Source organism: Canis lupus, chromosome 26 (genome assembly GCF_048164855.1).
Source record: "Canis lupus baileyi chromosome 26, mCanLup2.hap1, whole genome shotgun sequence".
Taxonomy (NCBI): domain Eukaryota; kingdom Metazoa; phylum Chordata; class Mammalia; order Carnivora; family Canidae; genus Canis; species Canis lupus.
In genome coordinates this window covers 49,232,824-49,249,116 of record NC_132863.1, presented here as the reverse complement: position 1 = coordinate 49,249,116, position 16,293 = coordinate 49,232,824, and the positions used below count along the sequence as shown (strand labels likewise).

General features: G+C 55.3%; 1 protein-coding gene across 4 annotated transcripts in view; it reads left to right on the top strand.

The window, feature by feature from the left end:
* Positions 1–16,293, top strand: part of GMEB2 (glucocorticoid modulatory element binding protein 2) — a 28,356-nt gene that overhangs the window by 7,834 nt on the left and 4,229 nt on the right. For 3 of the 4 annotated variants that reach the window (XM_072801756.1, XM_072801757.1, XM_072801755.1), the window contains exons 3-7: positions 5,824–5,921; positions 6,524–6,654; positions 10,660–10,763; positions 13,251–13,408; positions 16,039–16,110. In XM_072801756.1, the coding sequence (XP_072657857.1) occupies positions 5,824–5,921; positions 6,524–6,654; positions 10,660–10,763; positions 13,251–13,408; positions 16,039–16,110 (563 nt within the window). The remainder of the gene's footprint in view (positions 1–5,823; positions 5,922–6,523; positions 6,655–10,659; positions 10,764–13,250; positions 13,409–16,038; positions 16,111–16,293) is intronic. The other variant, XM_072801758.1, reaches the window with a different exon arrangement.

The following is a 16,293-nucleotide window of genomic DNA, read 5'->3' as shown; positions in this document are numbered from 1 at the left end:
CTTCTCACCATGTCCCCATATGGTGGGGAGAGAGTTTCCTCCCTTCCCCTTCTTACAAGGTCACAGTCCTGTTGCATTAGGGCCCACCCTTAGGACCTCATTTAACCTGAATTACTTGCTAATGGCCGTTTCTCCACATTGGGGAGTCATCCTGGGGATCGGGCATCAGCAGAGGAATTTGGGGGAGGACGCAGTTCAGTCGCAGGCAACACACTTTCACCCTTTTCCTGGGTGGTGACTGTCAACTGCTGTTGGTGTTTTAGGGGCTGGGCTGGGGGCAGGCAGGGTCTCACTGTCCAGGATGCTTGGATTTTCCCCGTGCCCCTCCCCACCCCTGGTGCTTGAGGCCCTATCAGTGGGAGGCCTCCTTTCTCCTTCTAGGGTCTTGTGCAGGTGAGGCTGGGACTGGGATAGAGCTGCTCTGTCGTCCCTTACTCTTGCTGCCAAAGGCAGCCGGTGCCCAAGCCTCTGGATGTGGAGTGTCTGTCTCATGTTTATTTCCTATTTAACTGGGAAGTTTGCAATAGGTTCTTAAAAATTAATAACAAATTATTATTATGAAATATGTGGTAGAAAATTAGGAAATATTGTTGAGCAAAGACTAAAGCAGGTTGTGTTGCCACCACCTGGAGATTGCTGCCGCCAGCACCCTGGAGCAGGCCCTCCAGGTGTCCTGCTTGGAAGCGAAGGCACAAGTCTTTCTTTCTCTAAGCCTTTTTGTTACTCGGTATAGTAGTGCACGTGGAGAAAGCAGAGGCGAAGGCAATGTTTCCAGCACCCCTGAGCCCCCGCAGGCTCCCTTCCAGTCCTGCAGATGAGCTTGATCAAGCTGTATTGTGCTTTTTGTTCTGGTTTTGTGTTAATCAGTGGTCTCCACTTTTCTACGTTGACATGTTTTCATCTCTCCTCCATTTCTGCTCATCGTGGGTTCTTTGAGGTCGACCCTCAAAGGCTGGGAGGCAGGCTGCTGTGGACAGTGCCCTAAAAATTCTCGAAGCCCTTTGGCCATCAAGCGAATCCTTGACATGGTCTTTATCCTGAGGCCATTTCTCACCTTGAAGTCTTTTGCCAGGTGGGAAGCTGGAGACGTGAAGCAGCTGGACTCCCGTGTTCCCGGTAAATTCTGCACCCCACAGGATCACTGTCTCCCTTTTTCACACATGATTGTTTCTGCTCTGAGAAGCTCCTTGTTCCCTTCTGCCTTCTGCCCGAGATCTTCCTTGAGAGAGCCACACACAAGTCCATTAGGATCTTTTCCACTTTCTCTGTGACTGTGGCTTACGTTTTGCCAGTTTTTCCTCTACTGTATGGTGCAGGATCCTTTTCCAAGCCTGCCGCAGCCGCTCCCGTCCCCAGCCTACCCCTGCTCACCATCTCTGTGCTTCCTCCCAGGATTTTGTGACAGCTGTACCATTTCTGGTACAGTTTCTTTGTTAGGTTTGCTGCATGGCCTCCCCACGCTCAGGGGCTTAATTGGAAACGGTGGCCGGCCAGGCAGTGGTTCTGGCCGAGGCTGGTACTGCTGGGCCCAGCCAGATGGTCTAGTGTGCCCGCCCTCACTAACTGGAAGGGCAGAAGCGCTCTGCTCGTGGCTCTCACCCTCCAGCACCGCTTCCTGGCTGCCTTCATAATGGAAGGTTCCAGTAGTAGGCATGGGAGCTGCAAGACCTACTGGGGCCTGGCTGTATCCCATGGTCCTGGAGCCAGGGTACTGAGGCACTGCCCATGTTGGTCGGTCATTTATGGAGGAAAGGAGAGGCTGTGTGTGCCTTCTCCCTGGGAAACAAAACCCCATGCTGGGGTGGGGGCAAGATTATCTTAAAGGACCCAAGGATATTTCTCTTCTTTGTCTATGAGAAATCTTGCTTACTGTCCCAGTATTTGGAAGCAGAGATTCCCTCTTGCTGTGTGTTTAACAAAAAGGGTGGAGTGAAGAAGCCAGTTAACCTCGTTGTGGGTGCTGATTTCTTTTCTGGCTGGGTATTCGGGGGAGAGCTTGGGAATGTTCCTCATTCGTGAAAGCCGGCTAGGCCTGCCTCCCACCCACTGCTTTGCCATGGCGATGGGCATGCGTGGCCCAGGCTGGGAAGAAGAGAGTAGCATTTTGTAGATAGCCAGCAGTTCCTATAAACATTTGATTTAAGTGGACATTTTTCAAATAAAATTTGAATAACAAATGCCAGTTAATTGGCTTGTCCTAAGAGCAGGGGGGGGTTTGATCTTTGGTGTGTGTGGTGGGCAGGCACAGAGGGAGGTGCAGTTGGGGGTCTGCCCCTCGTGTCTGCCTTCCTGGATGGCCCTTTGGTCAAGGGCGGGGCCTGAGGGCTGGGTGTCCCCAGGGTGGTCCCCGTGGATGGCTTACTGCCTCTGTGCACAGACCCATGGTGAGGCCAGGCTCTGGCTCTTGGTTGGCACTTCCCTGTGTCCCACTCCTGACTCACTTTTCTTAGGGGCTCTCCTGTGTAAAGGGGCGTGCCCCAGCTTCGTCATTACCCTTTTCACTTCCACCTTATGGCTGGGAAAGACACTTTCCCTCTGAGTCCGTGCACCATTGTTGGAGTTCCGATGTTCGCCCTTGGTAGTATTCTTCATGGAGGAGTCGCTCCTGGAAGGCCCCGAAGACCAGATTCCAAGTTTGCCTTTCTTGTCAGCTCTCACTTCTGACCTGGCTGGAGGTGGAAACTGGGAAAGTGGGCCTGGCCTGGGCAGCCATCCTTGGTGCTGCAGGGTTGTGGAGCTACTGCCGCAGGAGCAGTCGTCAGCGGGCAGGGGAGGGGATGTTGCCGTCAGAGGCCACACTGAGCTGTGCGTCTGCTCGGTGTGCAGGAGGAGCGCCTCTGAAGGATCAAAGGAGGGTGCAGGGAGGTGGTCTGACCCTGGGGGAGGAAGGAGGGATGGGAGGATTTGGGTGGGAAGAGCCTCAGACCCAGCGTGCTCTGAGAGGTCTGGCCGGGTCCTGGACGCTGACAGAGACCGTGAGAGGAGCCACGGCTCGTGTGGTTTGCTGGGGAAGTGAATGGCTGCCCGTGAGCCATTCCTGACTGGGCCTTTGTGTGTGACCACACCTTTTCCCACAGAGAAGTGCACGGATGCCCTCAGTGGTCATGAGGGGATACACCTGGTGAGCCTCGTCCAGGCCCCAGACCAGTTTTCCCCATGGTGCTTGGCAGGTGTGAGGGCACCTTATCTGTTGGGTTAGTCCCTACAAGTGCGTGTCTGGGTCAGAGGGGTGTAGCATCTTGCTGCCTGCCTGCCAGGCCCCACCGTCTCCGGCTCGAGTGTGCTGGACATGGCTCAGGGGCTCTGCCCTAGGTCTTGGGCCGTTGTCCTCAAGGGTTGTCATGTCAATCCTAGGGCTCCTTAGGTAACGTCAGAAACAAGCTGTCTTTCTTGTGCTACCATATGCCTGTCCCTCAATTCTCTCTTTTATTTTTTATTTTTGTTTTTTTTTTAATTCTCTCTTTTAAAAAGAAATTGTTCATGGTGTTTTTCCTTCATACAGAAAATTCTTATTTTTATTTTATTATTTTACTTTGTTTTGTTTTTGCTTGGGCACAGTATGCTTTATTGGTGGTACATGACAAGAAGACTCCCTACTGGCCTCCCTCCCCTTCTTCAGGGGGTCTGGGATAGAAACCGTTTGGCAGTCAGGAGATTCTCTGTGTGTTGGGAGGAGTCGGGCAAGGACATCCTAGCAGCTGAGGGCCTCTCTCTTCTTGGTCTCGCTGGGGCTCATGGTCAAGGGGGCTCTTACTCCTTGGCCATGCAGACCATAACATCCACCAGCCAGTTGCTGTAGCCAAATTCACGGTCATACCTGGAAATGAGCTTAACAAAGTGGTCATTGAGGGCAGTGCCCACCCCAGCGTCGAAGGTGGAAGAGTGGATGTCACTGTACAGTCGCAGGAAACAACCTGGTCCTCATGTAGCCCAAGATGCCCTCGAGGAGGCCCTCTAGTGCCTGCTTCAGCATCCTTGTTGATGTCATCATATTTGGCAGGTGGCGGGTCAGACACATTGGGGGTGGGGACATGGAAGGCCAGGCCAGTGAGCTTCCCATTCAGCTCAGGGATGACCTTGCCTGTACCCTTGGCAGCACCAGTAGAAGCAGGGATGATGGTTCTGGGCAGCCCCTGGATCACCATGCTACACCTTCCCGGAGGGGCTGTCCACAGGCTTCTGGGTGGCAGTGATGGCAGGGACTGTGGCCATGAGTCCCTCCACGATGCTGAAGTTGTCACGGATGACCTTGGCCAGAGGGGCCAAGCAGCTGGTGGTGCAGGAGGCATGGCTCACAGCCTTGAGGGAGCTGTCCTACTTCTCATGGTTCAAGCCCATCACAAACATGGGGGCTTTAGCAAAAGAGGTAGAGATGATGACCCTCTCAGCTCCACCCTTCAGGTGAGTGCCAGCTTTCTCCATGGTGGTGAAGACCCCAGTGGACTCCACAACATACTCAGCACCAGCATCACCCTGTTTGATGTTGGCGGGATCTCGCTCCTGGGAGAAGGAGATGGGCTTCCCATTGATAACACGTTTCCCATTCTCGGCCTTGTCTGTGCCATGGAATTTGCCGTGAGTGGAGTCCTACTGGAACATGTGGGCCATGTGGTTGAGGCCAATGAAGGGGTCATTGATGGCGACAGTGTCCACTTTGTCGGAGTTAAAAGCAGCCCTGGTGACCAGGTGTCCAGTATGACCAAATCTGTTTACTGTGACCTTCACCATCGTGTCTCAGGGACATGGCTGGCACTGCGCCAGAAGATGCGGCTATCTGTCAAACAGGGAGGAGCAGAGAGCCTTATTTTTACCTTTTTTTTTTTAAGATTTTGTTTATTTATTCATGAGAGAGAGAGGCAGACACAGGCAGAGGAAGAAGCAGGCTCCATGCAGGGAGCCCGATGTGGGACTCGATCCCAGGACTCCAGGGTCACGCCCTGGGCCAAAGGCAGGCACTAAACTGCTGAACTACCCAGGCGTCCCTATTTTTACTTTTTAAGGAAAACTTACGTCTTTTATTTCTGGGTTTTGTATTATTACTATTATTTTTTTGAGAGAGCACACACTGCCCTCGTGAACAGGTGGGGAGGAAGGGGGGGGGGCGGGGAGAATCTCCAGCAGACCCCCCACTGAGCACAGAGCCCTGAGATCATGACCTTAGCCAAAATCAAGAGTTGGATATTAACCTGCTGCACCACCCAAGTGCCCTGGATTTTTGTATTAAGAAAACTTTTTACCACTGTTAATTTCTTTTTTTCCTTTTGACACTGTTGTGGTTTAGTTTTTACCTTTATTTTTTACTCCTATGTAATTTGTTTTGGTACAACATGAGGTTAGGCCTTGGGTATTTTTTTCCCTTTCCTAATATTTTATATTTTTTGTTAGTTTCTGTAACCATTTGAAATCATAATAGCAGGTGGAGGGAGGGGCAGGGGGAGGAGGAGAGTCCCAAGCAGATGCCACGCTCAGCACAGAGCCTGACTCTGGGCTCCATCTTCTGACCCTGAGGTCATGACCTGAGCTGAAATCAAGAGTCAGACACTTAACTGAGCCCCTCAGGTACCCTGAAATAAAAAACTTTGTTAAAGAAAGAGGAGGGGGTTTTAAATTGCCATGTAAGTGCCATTGTCTCCACAGACGTGCTGTGGGCACTGGAGACCCTCAGGGAGACGCCGGGTGGACGGCAGCACCGGGACTGTCCCCGCAAGGTCCCCGACCTGCACGGCCGGTGCTGGCCCCCGGGCCGCATCAGGAGGGGGCTGCATGTGGGAAGAAGGGCGCGCCAGGCAGGTCGGGGCGAGCTGATATGTCCCTCCCTCCTAGGGGCGAGCTGGCGGAGGACAGCATGGAGACTGAAAATGCGGCTGCGGCCGCGGCGGCTGCGTTCACGGCGTCCTCGCAGCTCAAGGAGGCTGTGTTAGGTAGGGAGCCTGCCTTCCCGCTCGGTGCCTCTGCGGGCGGCTCAGACGCGCTTTCCCCTGGATGGTCCCCGGGGCCTGGGGTGTGGGGGGCCTCCTGCTGGCTCTTGCCCCGGGTGCAGCGAGGGTGGTGCAGCGAGGGTGGTGCGGGCTCAGGCCCCAGGGTCCTCCCAGGTGTGGCCTGCTGGCATCTGCAGGGGGGCTCAGCCCTTCCCCGTGGCGGGCCGAACCCCCCCTCTCCGTGGTTGTAAGACCACAGTGAATGCTCACGGCCTCGGAACTCCTCAGAATAGAAACGACAAGCTTCTCTAGAATTATTCAAAACAAAGCTTGATTTTATTTCCTTAAGTGGTTCTTCCATTGAACTGTATTTTAATTATGCTAACATTATTATCATAAGATTGATTTTTGTGGTTTTATCTGAAACTCTAACCTGAGACTAAGGAGTAATGTTCTGCTCACCTGCGCCCTATCTTAGTCCCTCCTGGATCTTAATTTCTGGTGTCTGGTTGGCAGCTATGTCGGTGCTTTTGCTGAAGGAAGTACTTGGGAAAGGTTGTAACTGGTTTTGTTTTTACCCTTTCCCTATCACCACACCTTGTGAGAAGTGAAGGTGGCTGAAGAAGAGGAGAGCCTGGAGGCTGAAATCGTGTACCCCATTACCTGCGGAGACAGCAGAGCCAACCTGATTTGGAGGAAGTTTGTGTGCCCGGGCATCAATGTGAAGTGTGTTCAGGTGAGGCTTCTGTATAACCAGAGTGCAGACCTGTGTGCCAGGACTACAGGGGAGGGAGGCCCTCGTGGTGCCACACCCTTGAGACCAGCAATGTCAGACTTCGGTCCAAGGGGGGCATGACCTGTGCAGGGGAGTGCAGAAGGCAGGGGTCAGCTGTGTTTGGGAGAACAGAGGAGCCAGGGGTAAGCCTTCAGGGATGGACACTGTTGCTGAGGGCCGCAGGGGAAAGCATCAGATGTCGATTCCTTTTTCTGGAATGCAGCTGTGGGAAGAGGCTAGGGAGGTAGCCCTGGTCATGTGGGGGGTGGCCACAGTCACCAAGTTGGGAGCTACTTGTTTTGGTAGATTGAATGAGGTGTATGCTTTGGAAAGACTCATTTAATAGCCATGAGTAAGGTGAATGCGAGAGGTATTCTTTTTCTGCCATGTTAGATTGAGTGCCCAGACTGGCCTTATGCTAAAAACAGCCCAAAAAGCTGGTTAAGATACTTTACTAAAGCATCTTTTAGATGCTTCCATGAGCTGGCAAAAATGGATGAAATACTCAAGCCAGGGGCCCGAGTAACGGGGTTTGGAGAAGGCCGAGTGCCACCTCCAGCTTTGGCCTGCAGAGCCTTCATCGGCCCCCCACTTTCTCAGCCTCACAGGGCTAGAGTTGAGAAGGTGAAGCCAGGGCTTCCCTGAACTGTGTGGTTGTAAGGCTCTTACTTGTAAGGTCTCTCCCCTCAGTGTCAGGTGGACCCCTAACCTCAGATTGTCAGCCCCAGCCCCATCCTGTCCCCTGGGACAGGGAACCAACCGCCTGCCACCCATCTTAGCACTGAGGGAAAGAGGCACCCTCTTGAGGATTTGCATGGGAGCCTGATGGTCTGAAAATCCTAAGTGTTTAGTTGTAAGCAGTTCCTGGCAGACAGTTCCTGCAGGAGCCTGACAAGCATATGAAAAGACCTTTTGGAGGATCTCATCTTTGTCACAGGTTTTCAGTAATGTCACCAGACAGAGTTTCAAGGAAGAACCAGCTCACTGTGTAAAACAAGCAGAAACACTGAGCATGTGAGGAGACCAAACACCCAAGTGCACAAACCACAAGATAGGAGACTCATAATGCTGCAGACATTGGGATTTTTAGACAGGAAACATAAAAGAATTATATGTTTAATTTATCTCAAGATTAAAGTTTGACGTAAAAGCATAAGCGTATTTAGAAGAACAAACTAGGAATGAAAAATAGAACACTTAGTGGATAGGTGCAGATTAGACACGGTTGAAGGGAGAGTTCACGAACCGGAAGGTAGGAGTAAAGTAGTGTTTATTACTGTGTATTTCCTGCTGTTTCTATCAAATAGAAGCAAAGCTTCTTACATTGGAAAGTCAAGTCCTGTAGAGGTGGAAGAAGTGAAGCTGACTGGTGAGAGCTGGTTGGGGAGCACGATGTTCTCTAGGCTCAAAATATCCCCCATCAATTAGGTATTAACCGTAGAGGAAAGGGGCACCTGGGGGCTCAGTGGTTGAGCATCTGCCTTCAGCTCAGGGCGTGACCCCGGGGTCCTGGGATCGAGTCCTACATAGGGCTCCCCACAAGGACCCTGCTTCTCCCTCTGCCTGTCTCTGTCTCTCTCTGTGTCTCTCATGAATAAATAAACAAAATATTTTTTAAAAAATTGTAGAGGAGGGGCAGCCCGGGTGACGCATTGGTTTAGCGCCACCTTCAGCCCAGGGCCTGATCCTGGAGACCCGGGATCGAGTCCCACGTCAGGCTCCCTGCATGGAGCCTGCTTCTCCCTCTGCCTGTGTCTCTGCCTCTCTCTCTGTGTGTCTATCATGAATAAAAAAAAAAAAAAAAAAAAAAAAGTTAAAAAAAATTGTAGAGGAAAAACAGCAGCTCTGCAGGGGAAGCCTGGCAGGTAGCTCCTCAACCAAGTGATAACAGTGGTGTCAGGGCAGACCTCCGTCACGGCTCTCCTGATTGAATAGGCGGGAATTCTGTAGCATTCCCACAAGGAAGGCACAGCCTGACTCTTCTCATGAGAAGACTTGAGGGACAGTCAAGAAATTCACTTGGCATGCTTCAGAAATGTCCAGGTCAGGAAGATGAAGGTGGAGTCTTCGGGGAGCAGGTGTGGCGTGCAGGCTGGGCTGAGTCCTGCTTCAGAGACCCATTGCTCCAAAGGCTGTTGTCGGGGCAGCTCACAGGTTCTGCATGTGGCCTGTTGATGAGATAATACAGACTAATGGTGATTTCCTGAGTTTGAGCACTGTGGTTCCACAGCTGAACCTTTTCCTCAGGAAGTAGACTGTGGCAGAGTTCCCGAAAGTGTCCTAGCAGCCGGAGGACAATGGAGCTGTGTCCTGTGCTGACAGAGGAGAGCTGCACGTGGCGGAATCATCTTTAGACCTGGGGGGGATGCAGACATTTCAGACAGAACTGTGGTGGCCACTAGCAGGTCCTCACTGCAGGGTGTTCCAGGAAGTGTTCTTGCGGCAGATAGGAGTGTTAGGTACTGAAGGCGTGCAGAGCAAAGGAAGTGGAAATGTGTGGGTGAGCCAAAGTGTGAGTGAGTCTGTAGCTCTGACAACATGTCTTAGGAAGACTCCAGACCAGATAAAACACGCGGCACCTGGCAATGGGGTCAGTTAGCTCTGGACGCTGATAGTCCACGTAGGCCCTGCACCCGCCCTGAGAGTCGAGCATGACATGCCAACTACTGGAGAAAACTCTGGAACTCCAAGAGTGGTGCTCAGCCCAGATGGTGGCAGGAGAGGAGAGGAGGCAGCGTGTGGACGCAGGGAAGTGGATGGAAGCACGAGACTCCAGACAGATGGAGCAGTTGGGTTCAGCTGTGGCAGGCCAGGGACCGAGGCACAGATGGTGTCACGTGGGGTGGGGGAGGGACAGACACTGTCACACTAGCTGGGGGGGACAGACTGGAGTTGTGTCTGGTGGGGGAACACTGATTGTGTCACGTCTAGGGAGTGGGGTGTGGGAGGTATTGGCAGAGGCTGGGCCCAGGGTGAGTGTCCTGCTGGTTGCGCAGGGGCCAGAGGGGTGTCCACCTCCGCTGCCTGGGCTCACAGCCCATCTCCTCGACCCTCGAGTGAGGGGTCGAGTGGCTTTGTGAACTCCGTGAGAGGGTGTGTGTAGGTGGTCAGGATGTTAGGAAAATGACTCCCATCTGCAGGGGTCCCCAGGCTGCTTGCACTTGCTCTGACCTCAGTCTGCTGGAGGTACCAGTGCTCGGTGCTCCGTGCTCCCAGCAGGGTACGCTACACGATCCCACACCGCCCAGGGCCCTGGAGGAGGCCTCCTGGGAAGGGGAGGCCCAGCGGCACTTGTGTTGCTGCTTCTGCTGAGTCCCAGTGACTCATCTCTCTCCTGTCTATAGTGTTATTTTGATTCTTAAGTTCCAACAATTGCTTGTTTTTCACGATCGAGTGGGTTTGGGTAAAACTGGCCCCAAAACCCTGACATTGAAATGGATGTTTGTGCGTCAGGGCCAGAGATGCCTGCTGTGAGAGGGTGCTGCGGTGGGTCGGGTGGGGTGAAGGGGACAAATCACAGCTTACCCTGTGCACGTCCTGTGTTAGATGTCACATACGTGAGTATTTAATGGAATGAGTGGGTTTGCTGAGTCCCAGCTGGAGGGAGAGAGCGTCTTGCTGTTCTGAGTGGTGTCACCTCAGCTCTCCCTGGCTCAGACGTACCATCTGTTTCTCGAGGCAGCACCAGGTGCTGGGCTCCCTCCCCGGGCTTGGGGGCAGTGCCGGCCACAGGTCCCCATGCCAGCCCCCGTGCGGAGGGCCAGGTCTTATTTTGCCTGAAGTGTTCTTTTCCCATGGTCAGGGTTGCCACTGGTTGAACCCGAAACATCAGAGAGGAGAAGCCTGCTGCTCTTGGAGCCAGGCCGTGGCACTCTGCCCTGCCACCCCGCACTGCTCTCCCGGGCTGGGCAAGCGGGAGAGGTGGGTCGCATGTGCGTCCTGACCCAGCTGTGCTTCCCTCCTCAGTATGACGAGCATGTGATCAGCCCAAAGGAGTTTGTGCACCTGGCTGGCAAGTCCACCCTGAAGGACTGGAAGAGGGCCATCCGGATGAACGGCATCATGCTCAGGTGGGCGTCTGCGAGAGCGAGCCCTCCGCAGTGGAGTGCAAGTGACCGCGCCAGGTGTCCTTCTATGGCTTTTTTGTTGGTTTTTAATAAGATGAGGCACATTCTGAACAGGAGAGCTGACCGTGTCCCCTGCAGCGCAGCTGACCCAGCTGACCGCACCTGCCACGGCCCTGCAGGCATGTGGTCTCATTCTGATGTCCTCACACGGCCTCCCTTTGCATCCTGCATCTCCCACCGCAGCCACTAAACCCAGGGGTGCCTGGGCAGGGGCCTAGGTCTCTCACCTGGGGTGGGGTGGTGTGTCTGGCCACTTGTCCCTTCCTGGCACGGCCGGTCTGCCTGCTGAGGGTCTCACCCAGACTACGTCTAGTTTGCTGGCCACACATCCGTCTTCTGGACATTCTCCACCTTTTGTGGCAATACTGCTTTCAGGGTACAGGACAGTGGGTCCCAGAGGGCCTTAGTCTAGATCCCTGACCTTTCCTGTCATCAGGTCAGGGGTGCTGGGTTGGTGCCCCGTCTCTGGCTGCTGATGGTGGTGTCCTCTTGGTCAGGTGCCCACTTACTCCTCATAGATCTCGTTTTCCCTTTGAGATTAATCAGGAATTTGTAGAAAGGTTGGGGCTGGCTCTCCGCTCCCTTGCCGACATGAAATCCCAGAATAGAGACGGATTTGTGCCTCTGTCTCTCCACGGGCAGCGTCCATCCCAAGGGTCCTGTCGCTTGTTTTCCTGGGCTGATTCTCAAGCCGATGTGAAGGCCATGTCTGCTCTGCTAGCCCTCCCTGGGTGTGTGTGACCTGTCCCCAGTGGCCTTCTGTCCCTTTCCCGTCACTCGTGAAACAGGAATGGTGATGCCCCTTCTGAGAAGCCTGAGGACAGACTAGGCTTTTAAGTTCACACGCCCAGAATGTCAGTCCCAGTCTTCACGTTTTCGGATTTCCTGCTTTGGTGGTAACAACTCACCCCTCCTGGTGAAGCAGAGGGCACCTCTCTCTGGTGGTCCCCACCCCACCCCTGTGTTCACTCCGTGGCCCCCCCTGCCGGCCAGTCCAGAGATGGCTGCTGTTTCTGATGGTGTCTGGCAAGGCTGGACCGGGTCACTTTGCTGCTAAAGGGGCTGCTCTCCTCTATGTGGTTATTCCCGGGAGATGTGGCTTTGTGCTGTCCTTGGGTGTGGGTTTGCTGCCCAGAGGAGTGCCTACGGCCCTGTGGTGAGGCCTGGGTCTCGGTCCTGTTCACTGTCACCGTGAACCACAGCCTGGGCTTGAAGTGGCCAGATGCCCACGGCCAGAGACCCAGCCGGCCTGCTGATACCTGTGCTTCTAGAGCATGCTTGGCACCCTTGCAGTTGGCTGGGTCCCATCCTGCCGTGCTCATGGCTCCTAAGCCCCACCCATTAAACGTGCTCCTGACTTTCTAGAAAGTGTTTTGGTGGCTTAGCTGTGAGAAGGCAACTGGCTGTTTCCTTGGAGGAGCACGCAGGGGAGGTGCACTGTGGGTCAGCTGCTCACCTGGAGGTCAGTGCAGGCACACCGTGCAGAGGCCCCATCAAGCCCCCCGACCCTGTCACAGGTTGAGGGGGGTGAGTTGAGGTGTTCCCAGGGTTAAACCCAGGCCCTCCAGGGATCCCTGGGTGGCGCAGCGGTTTGGTGCCTGCCTTTGGCCCAGGGCACGATCCTGGAGACCCGGGATCGAGTCCCACGTCGGGCTCCCGGTGCATGGAGCCTGCTTCTCCCTCTGCCTATGTCTCTGCCTCTCTCTCTCTGATTTATTTAATCATAAATTAAAAAAAAAAAAAAAACCCAGGCCCTCCAGAGAGGCTGTAATAAAGGGCCTCCCTGGGAGGGTGATCCTGGCAGGTGAGGGACGTGCCGTGCCCCCTGCTGCAGTCGAGGATGGGAAACGAGCCACCTTGAGTGTGTAGCCAGAAGCCAGAGGCACCAGCACCGTCCTGTGTTGCTGTACACACAGGGCCGGGCTGCTCCGGAGGGTTTCTCATCCCCCTCTGCCTCACGGTCACCTTGTGGGTGCGCCGTCAGGCTCTTCTGTTAGCCGGGGGTCTGCTCACCTGCGGCTGGCAGGCGGCGGAACATCCCCGGAGGGCTCAGGGCGTGACCAGCATCCCTGGGACAACTGCCTGCCAGCACCCTCCTTTGTCCTGGCCACTAGCCATGTGATTGCGGTCCCCATGGACTTCTGACTTGTGCTGGCAGCTGGAGGTCCCACACTGGCCTAGGGAGCCCTGGCTGGCGCTGTCACAGCCTGTCTGGAGCCCGAGGGGCACCCAGCTCCCGGCCCGTGGTTGGCCACTTTGCAGCTGCCACCTCCCCAGGGACCTGCCACCAGGCCAGCCCTTCCTTGCCCTGCCATCAGGACCTGAGGATGCTGGAGTGGGGGGAAGGGAGGGGAGCGAGGTACCTTGAGGTCCACCCGCACCCACTGGTTCTCTGGACGTGTCCTCCGTCCCTGGTCTCCTTTGCCACAGGAAGATCATGGACTCTGGGGAGCTGGACTTCTATCAGCACGACAAGGTCTGCTCCAACACCTGCCGCAGCACCAAGATCGATCTCTCAGGCGCCCGCGTGTCCCTGAGCAGCCCCACCTCGGCCGAGTACATTCCCCTCACACCTGCCACGGCTGATGGTACGTGCTGGCTTGGAGCCTTTGCTCTCACCGGGGCTTGAGCCTTCCCACTCCAGCTACAGCCATGGGGTGGGCCTTTGCACACCACTCGTGGAGCCTGGCCTCCCGCCCTGGTCCTGTGGTGTCCACCACCGCCACCTTCTTTGTGGAGAGTCTAGCTCGATTGTTATTGTCGTTGACAGGGAAGATTCGGGTACTTTTTCTTAGTCATTTTTAACGTAAACTGTTATAATTTGTGAGTAGAGAAGTGTAGAAGGAAGGTTAGTGCAGACGTCCAGTGACCATCACCAGCTCCGACTCACTCAGGGACGCCACCCATGTGGCGGACGTGGGCTCCTCTCAGCCCCGGGGCTGAGCTGTGTCGCAGGCCCGCGCTGCCTGTAGCACCCGGTGCTCAGCCCACGTGCTGGTACCTCCTGGCTTTCGGCTGACCTACCCTCCATATCCTTCCACGATGACGCCTGTGGCTGTGGCTGGTAGATGCGCATGTTCCCAGGAAGCCTTCCAGCTTTTAGAAAGAAATTCTTTTTAAAACTGCAGTTAGGGATCCCTGGGTGGCGCAGCGGTTTGGCGCCTGCCTTTGGCCCAGGGCGCGATCCTGGACACCCGGGATCGAATCCCACGTCAGGCTCCCGGTGCATGGAGCCTGCTTCTCCCTCTGCCTGTGTCTCTGCCTCTCTCTCTCTCTCTGTGTGACTATAATAAAAAAAACAACAACAACAACAACAAAAAAAAACTGCAGTTAGAGGGACGCCTGGATGGCTCAGCGGTTTAGCACCTGCTTTTGGCCCAGGGCGTGGTTCCAGGGTCCCAGGATCGAGTCCCATGTTGGGCTCCCTGCGTGGAGCCTGCTCCCTCTGCCTTCTCTGCCTCTCTCTCTCTCTCTCTCTCTCTCTGTGTGTCTCTCATAAATAAATAAATAAAACCTTAAAAAAAAGTAAAAAATAAAACTGCAGTTAGAGCAAATTCGGTCCTTGGTCCTGCTGGTAACTTGGAGGTGGTGCATTTCCAGTGATGTCACCTGAACTAACCTGACTATACCTGTCAGTCCATGGGGCCAGGGACTGTCCTTGTCACTGGCCAGACGGTGGCCAGTGGAGGGGTCCTGGGAGGATGGGGGAGAGTCTCAGGCACAACAGCGAGGTTCCACCGTAGCCTCCAGCTCCGCTCCTGCACTCCGCCGGCACGGGCTGGCTGGCCGAACTTCAGAGCCCCTCCTGGAAACTCCAGGAACACAGTTGCCGGTAGTCAGACGAGCCGGCTGCTCTTTTGTCAGCTCTCCTCATCCGTTGGTTACAGTTTGCAGTGATGTGGGGCCTTGGGGCCTGGGCTTCTTTCTGGGCCAAAGCCCCAGGCTGGGGCCTGGTCTGGCTCCTTGGAAGGCACAGCGCAGTGTGGGGAGGGCCTGGGTCACCCCAAAGCCCTCTCTGCACCCCCAGTGGGCCGTAGCTTTCGTGAGAATAGGGCTGACACCGGGTTATGGGTCCAGACCCCCTGCTCCGCCATGAGAGTCCGCCTGGGACGACGGGTCTCCAGTCTCCAAGAAGGGACCAGGCTTTGAGCGCTCCAGTCAGCACTCACCACGTCCGGTGAAGGCCACATCAGGTTTAGGATTTAGCTCTTTGAACGCTGTCACGTCTCGACGGTCTGGACGAGGCTGTGTGTTCCTTTACTTAGCTACGTGCGGTCTGCTCAGCCAGAGTTCTCAGGGAACATCTTGCCAGTTGTGTAGTTAGTGAAAGATTTTGTGTCACCTAGACTATGGAGAAGATGTGTTTTTGCCCCGAATTATTCTAAGCACATAGCGTTTTTCAGCACGACGTCGTTGGTCGTAGGAGGCCCGTGTGAGGCTGGGGAGCTTACGCAGATGTTAGGCAGTCGCAGGCTTGTGCCTCAGCGGGGTCTGTGTGGAGCCAGGCCTCCATCAGAAGCAGCCTCAGCGGCCAGGTGCCCGCTGTGTCCGCAGCTGTGCGGGCACCAGAGCGGAACCGGGGCGTGAGCCTGAGCGGACGGCGTAGGTCCCTGATCTCGGGAGGCGGCGCTGGCACACGCGAGGTCAGGGCGCTGTGGACCTAGCGGAGGTCGCGGGGAAGGGGCAGTCCGGGTGCTGGCCTTGCGGTCCGAGGAGTGTGCGGGCAGGTTGGAAGCGCCTGGAGACGAGTGCAGTGGTGGGAATTTGTCGAGGCTGGTGGTGGCGTCAGGGAGACTCCGTTCTTTCTCCTTCATGTGTGTTTGATGATGTGTGCGGTTCAGAAGCTTAAAAATAGGTGTACCTCAGAGCTATGAACCTGTTGACTGCCCTGGTACACGTGTGCTTGTGGATTTTATAAAAACTGGTGCAAAGGGGCAGCCCTGGTGGCCCAGGGATTTAGCACCGCCTTCAGCCCAGGGCGTGATCCTGGGGATCCGGGATGGGTCCCGTGTCGGGCTCCCTGCATGGAGCCTGCTTCTCCCTCCTCCCTCTGCCTGTGTCTCTGCCTCTCGCTCTCTCTGTGTCTCTCGTGAATAAATAAAATCTTAAAAAAAAAAAATTGGTGCAAAGGAGAGCTTTAGAGCCCGTGTTGGGATGGTGGGTTGGGAGGGTTGCTCGCTGGCTGGCGAGGCTCATGGTGGCCGTGTCTGGGTTGCAGTGAACGGGTCTCCCGCCACCATCACCATAGAGACCTGTGAGGATCCTGGCGACTGGACCACGGCCATCGGAGGTACCAGTCCTTCTGGTTGGGCTGCTTGGGGGTGAGGGGCGGGATGTGCTGGGTGGCCCTGGGCAGGCTGCAGGCAGGCCTGGGGGGCTTCCCGGAGGAAGTGCCAGTGCGGCGGTGGAGCTCCACCCATGCAGACCTGTGCACGCTGGCCCCCAGCCCCAGGCCTCCTGGCAGCTCTGCTCC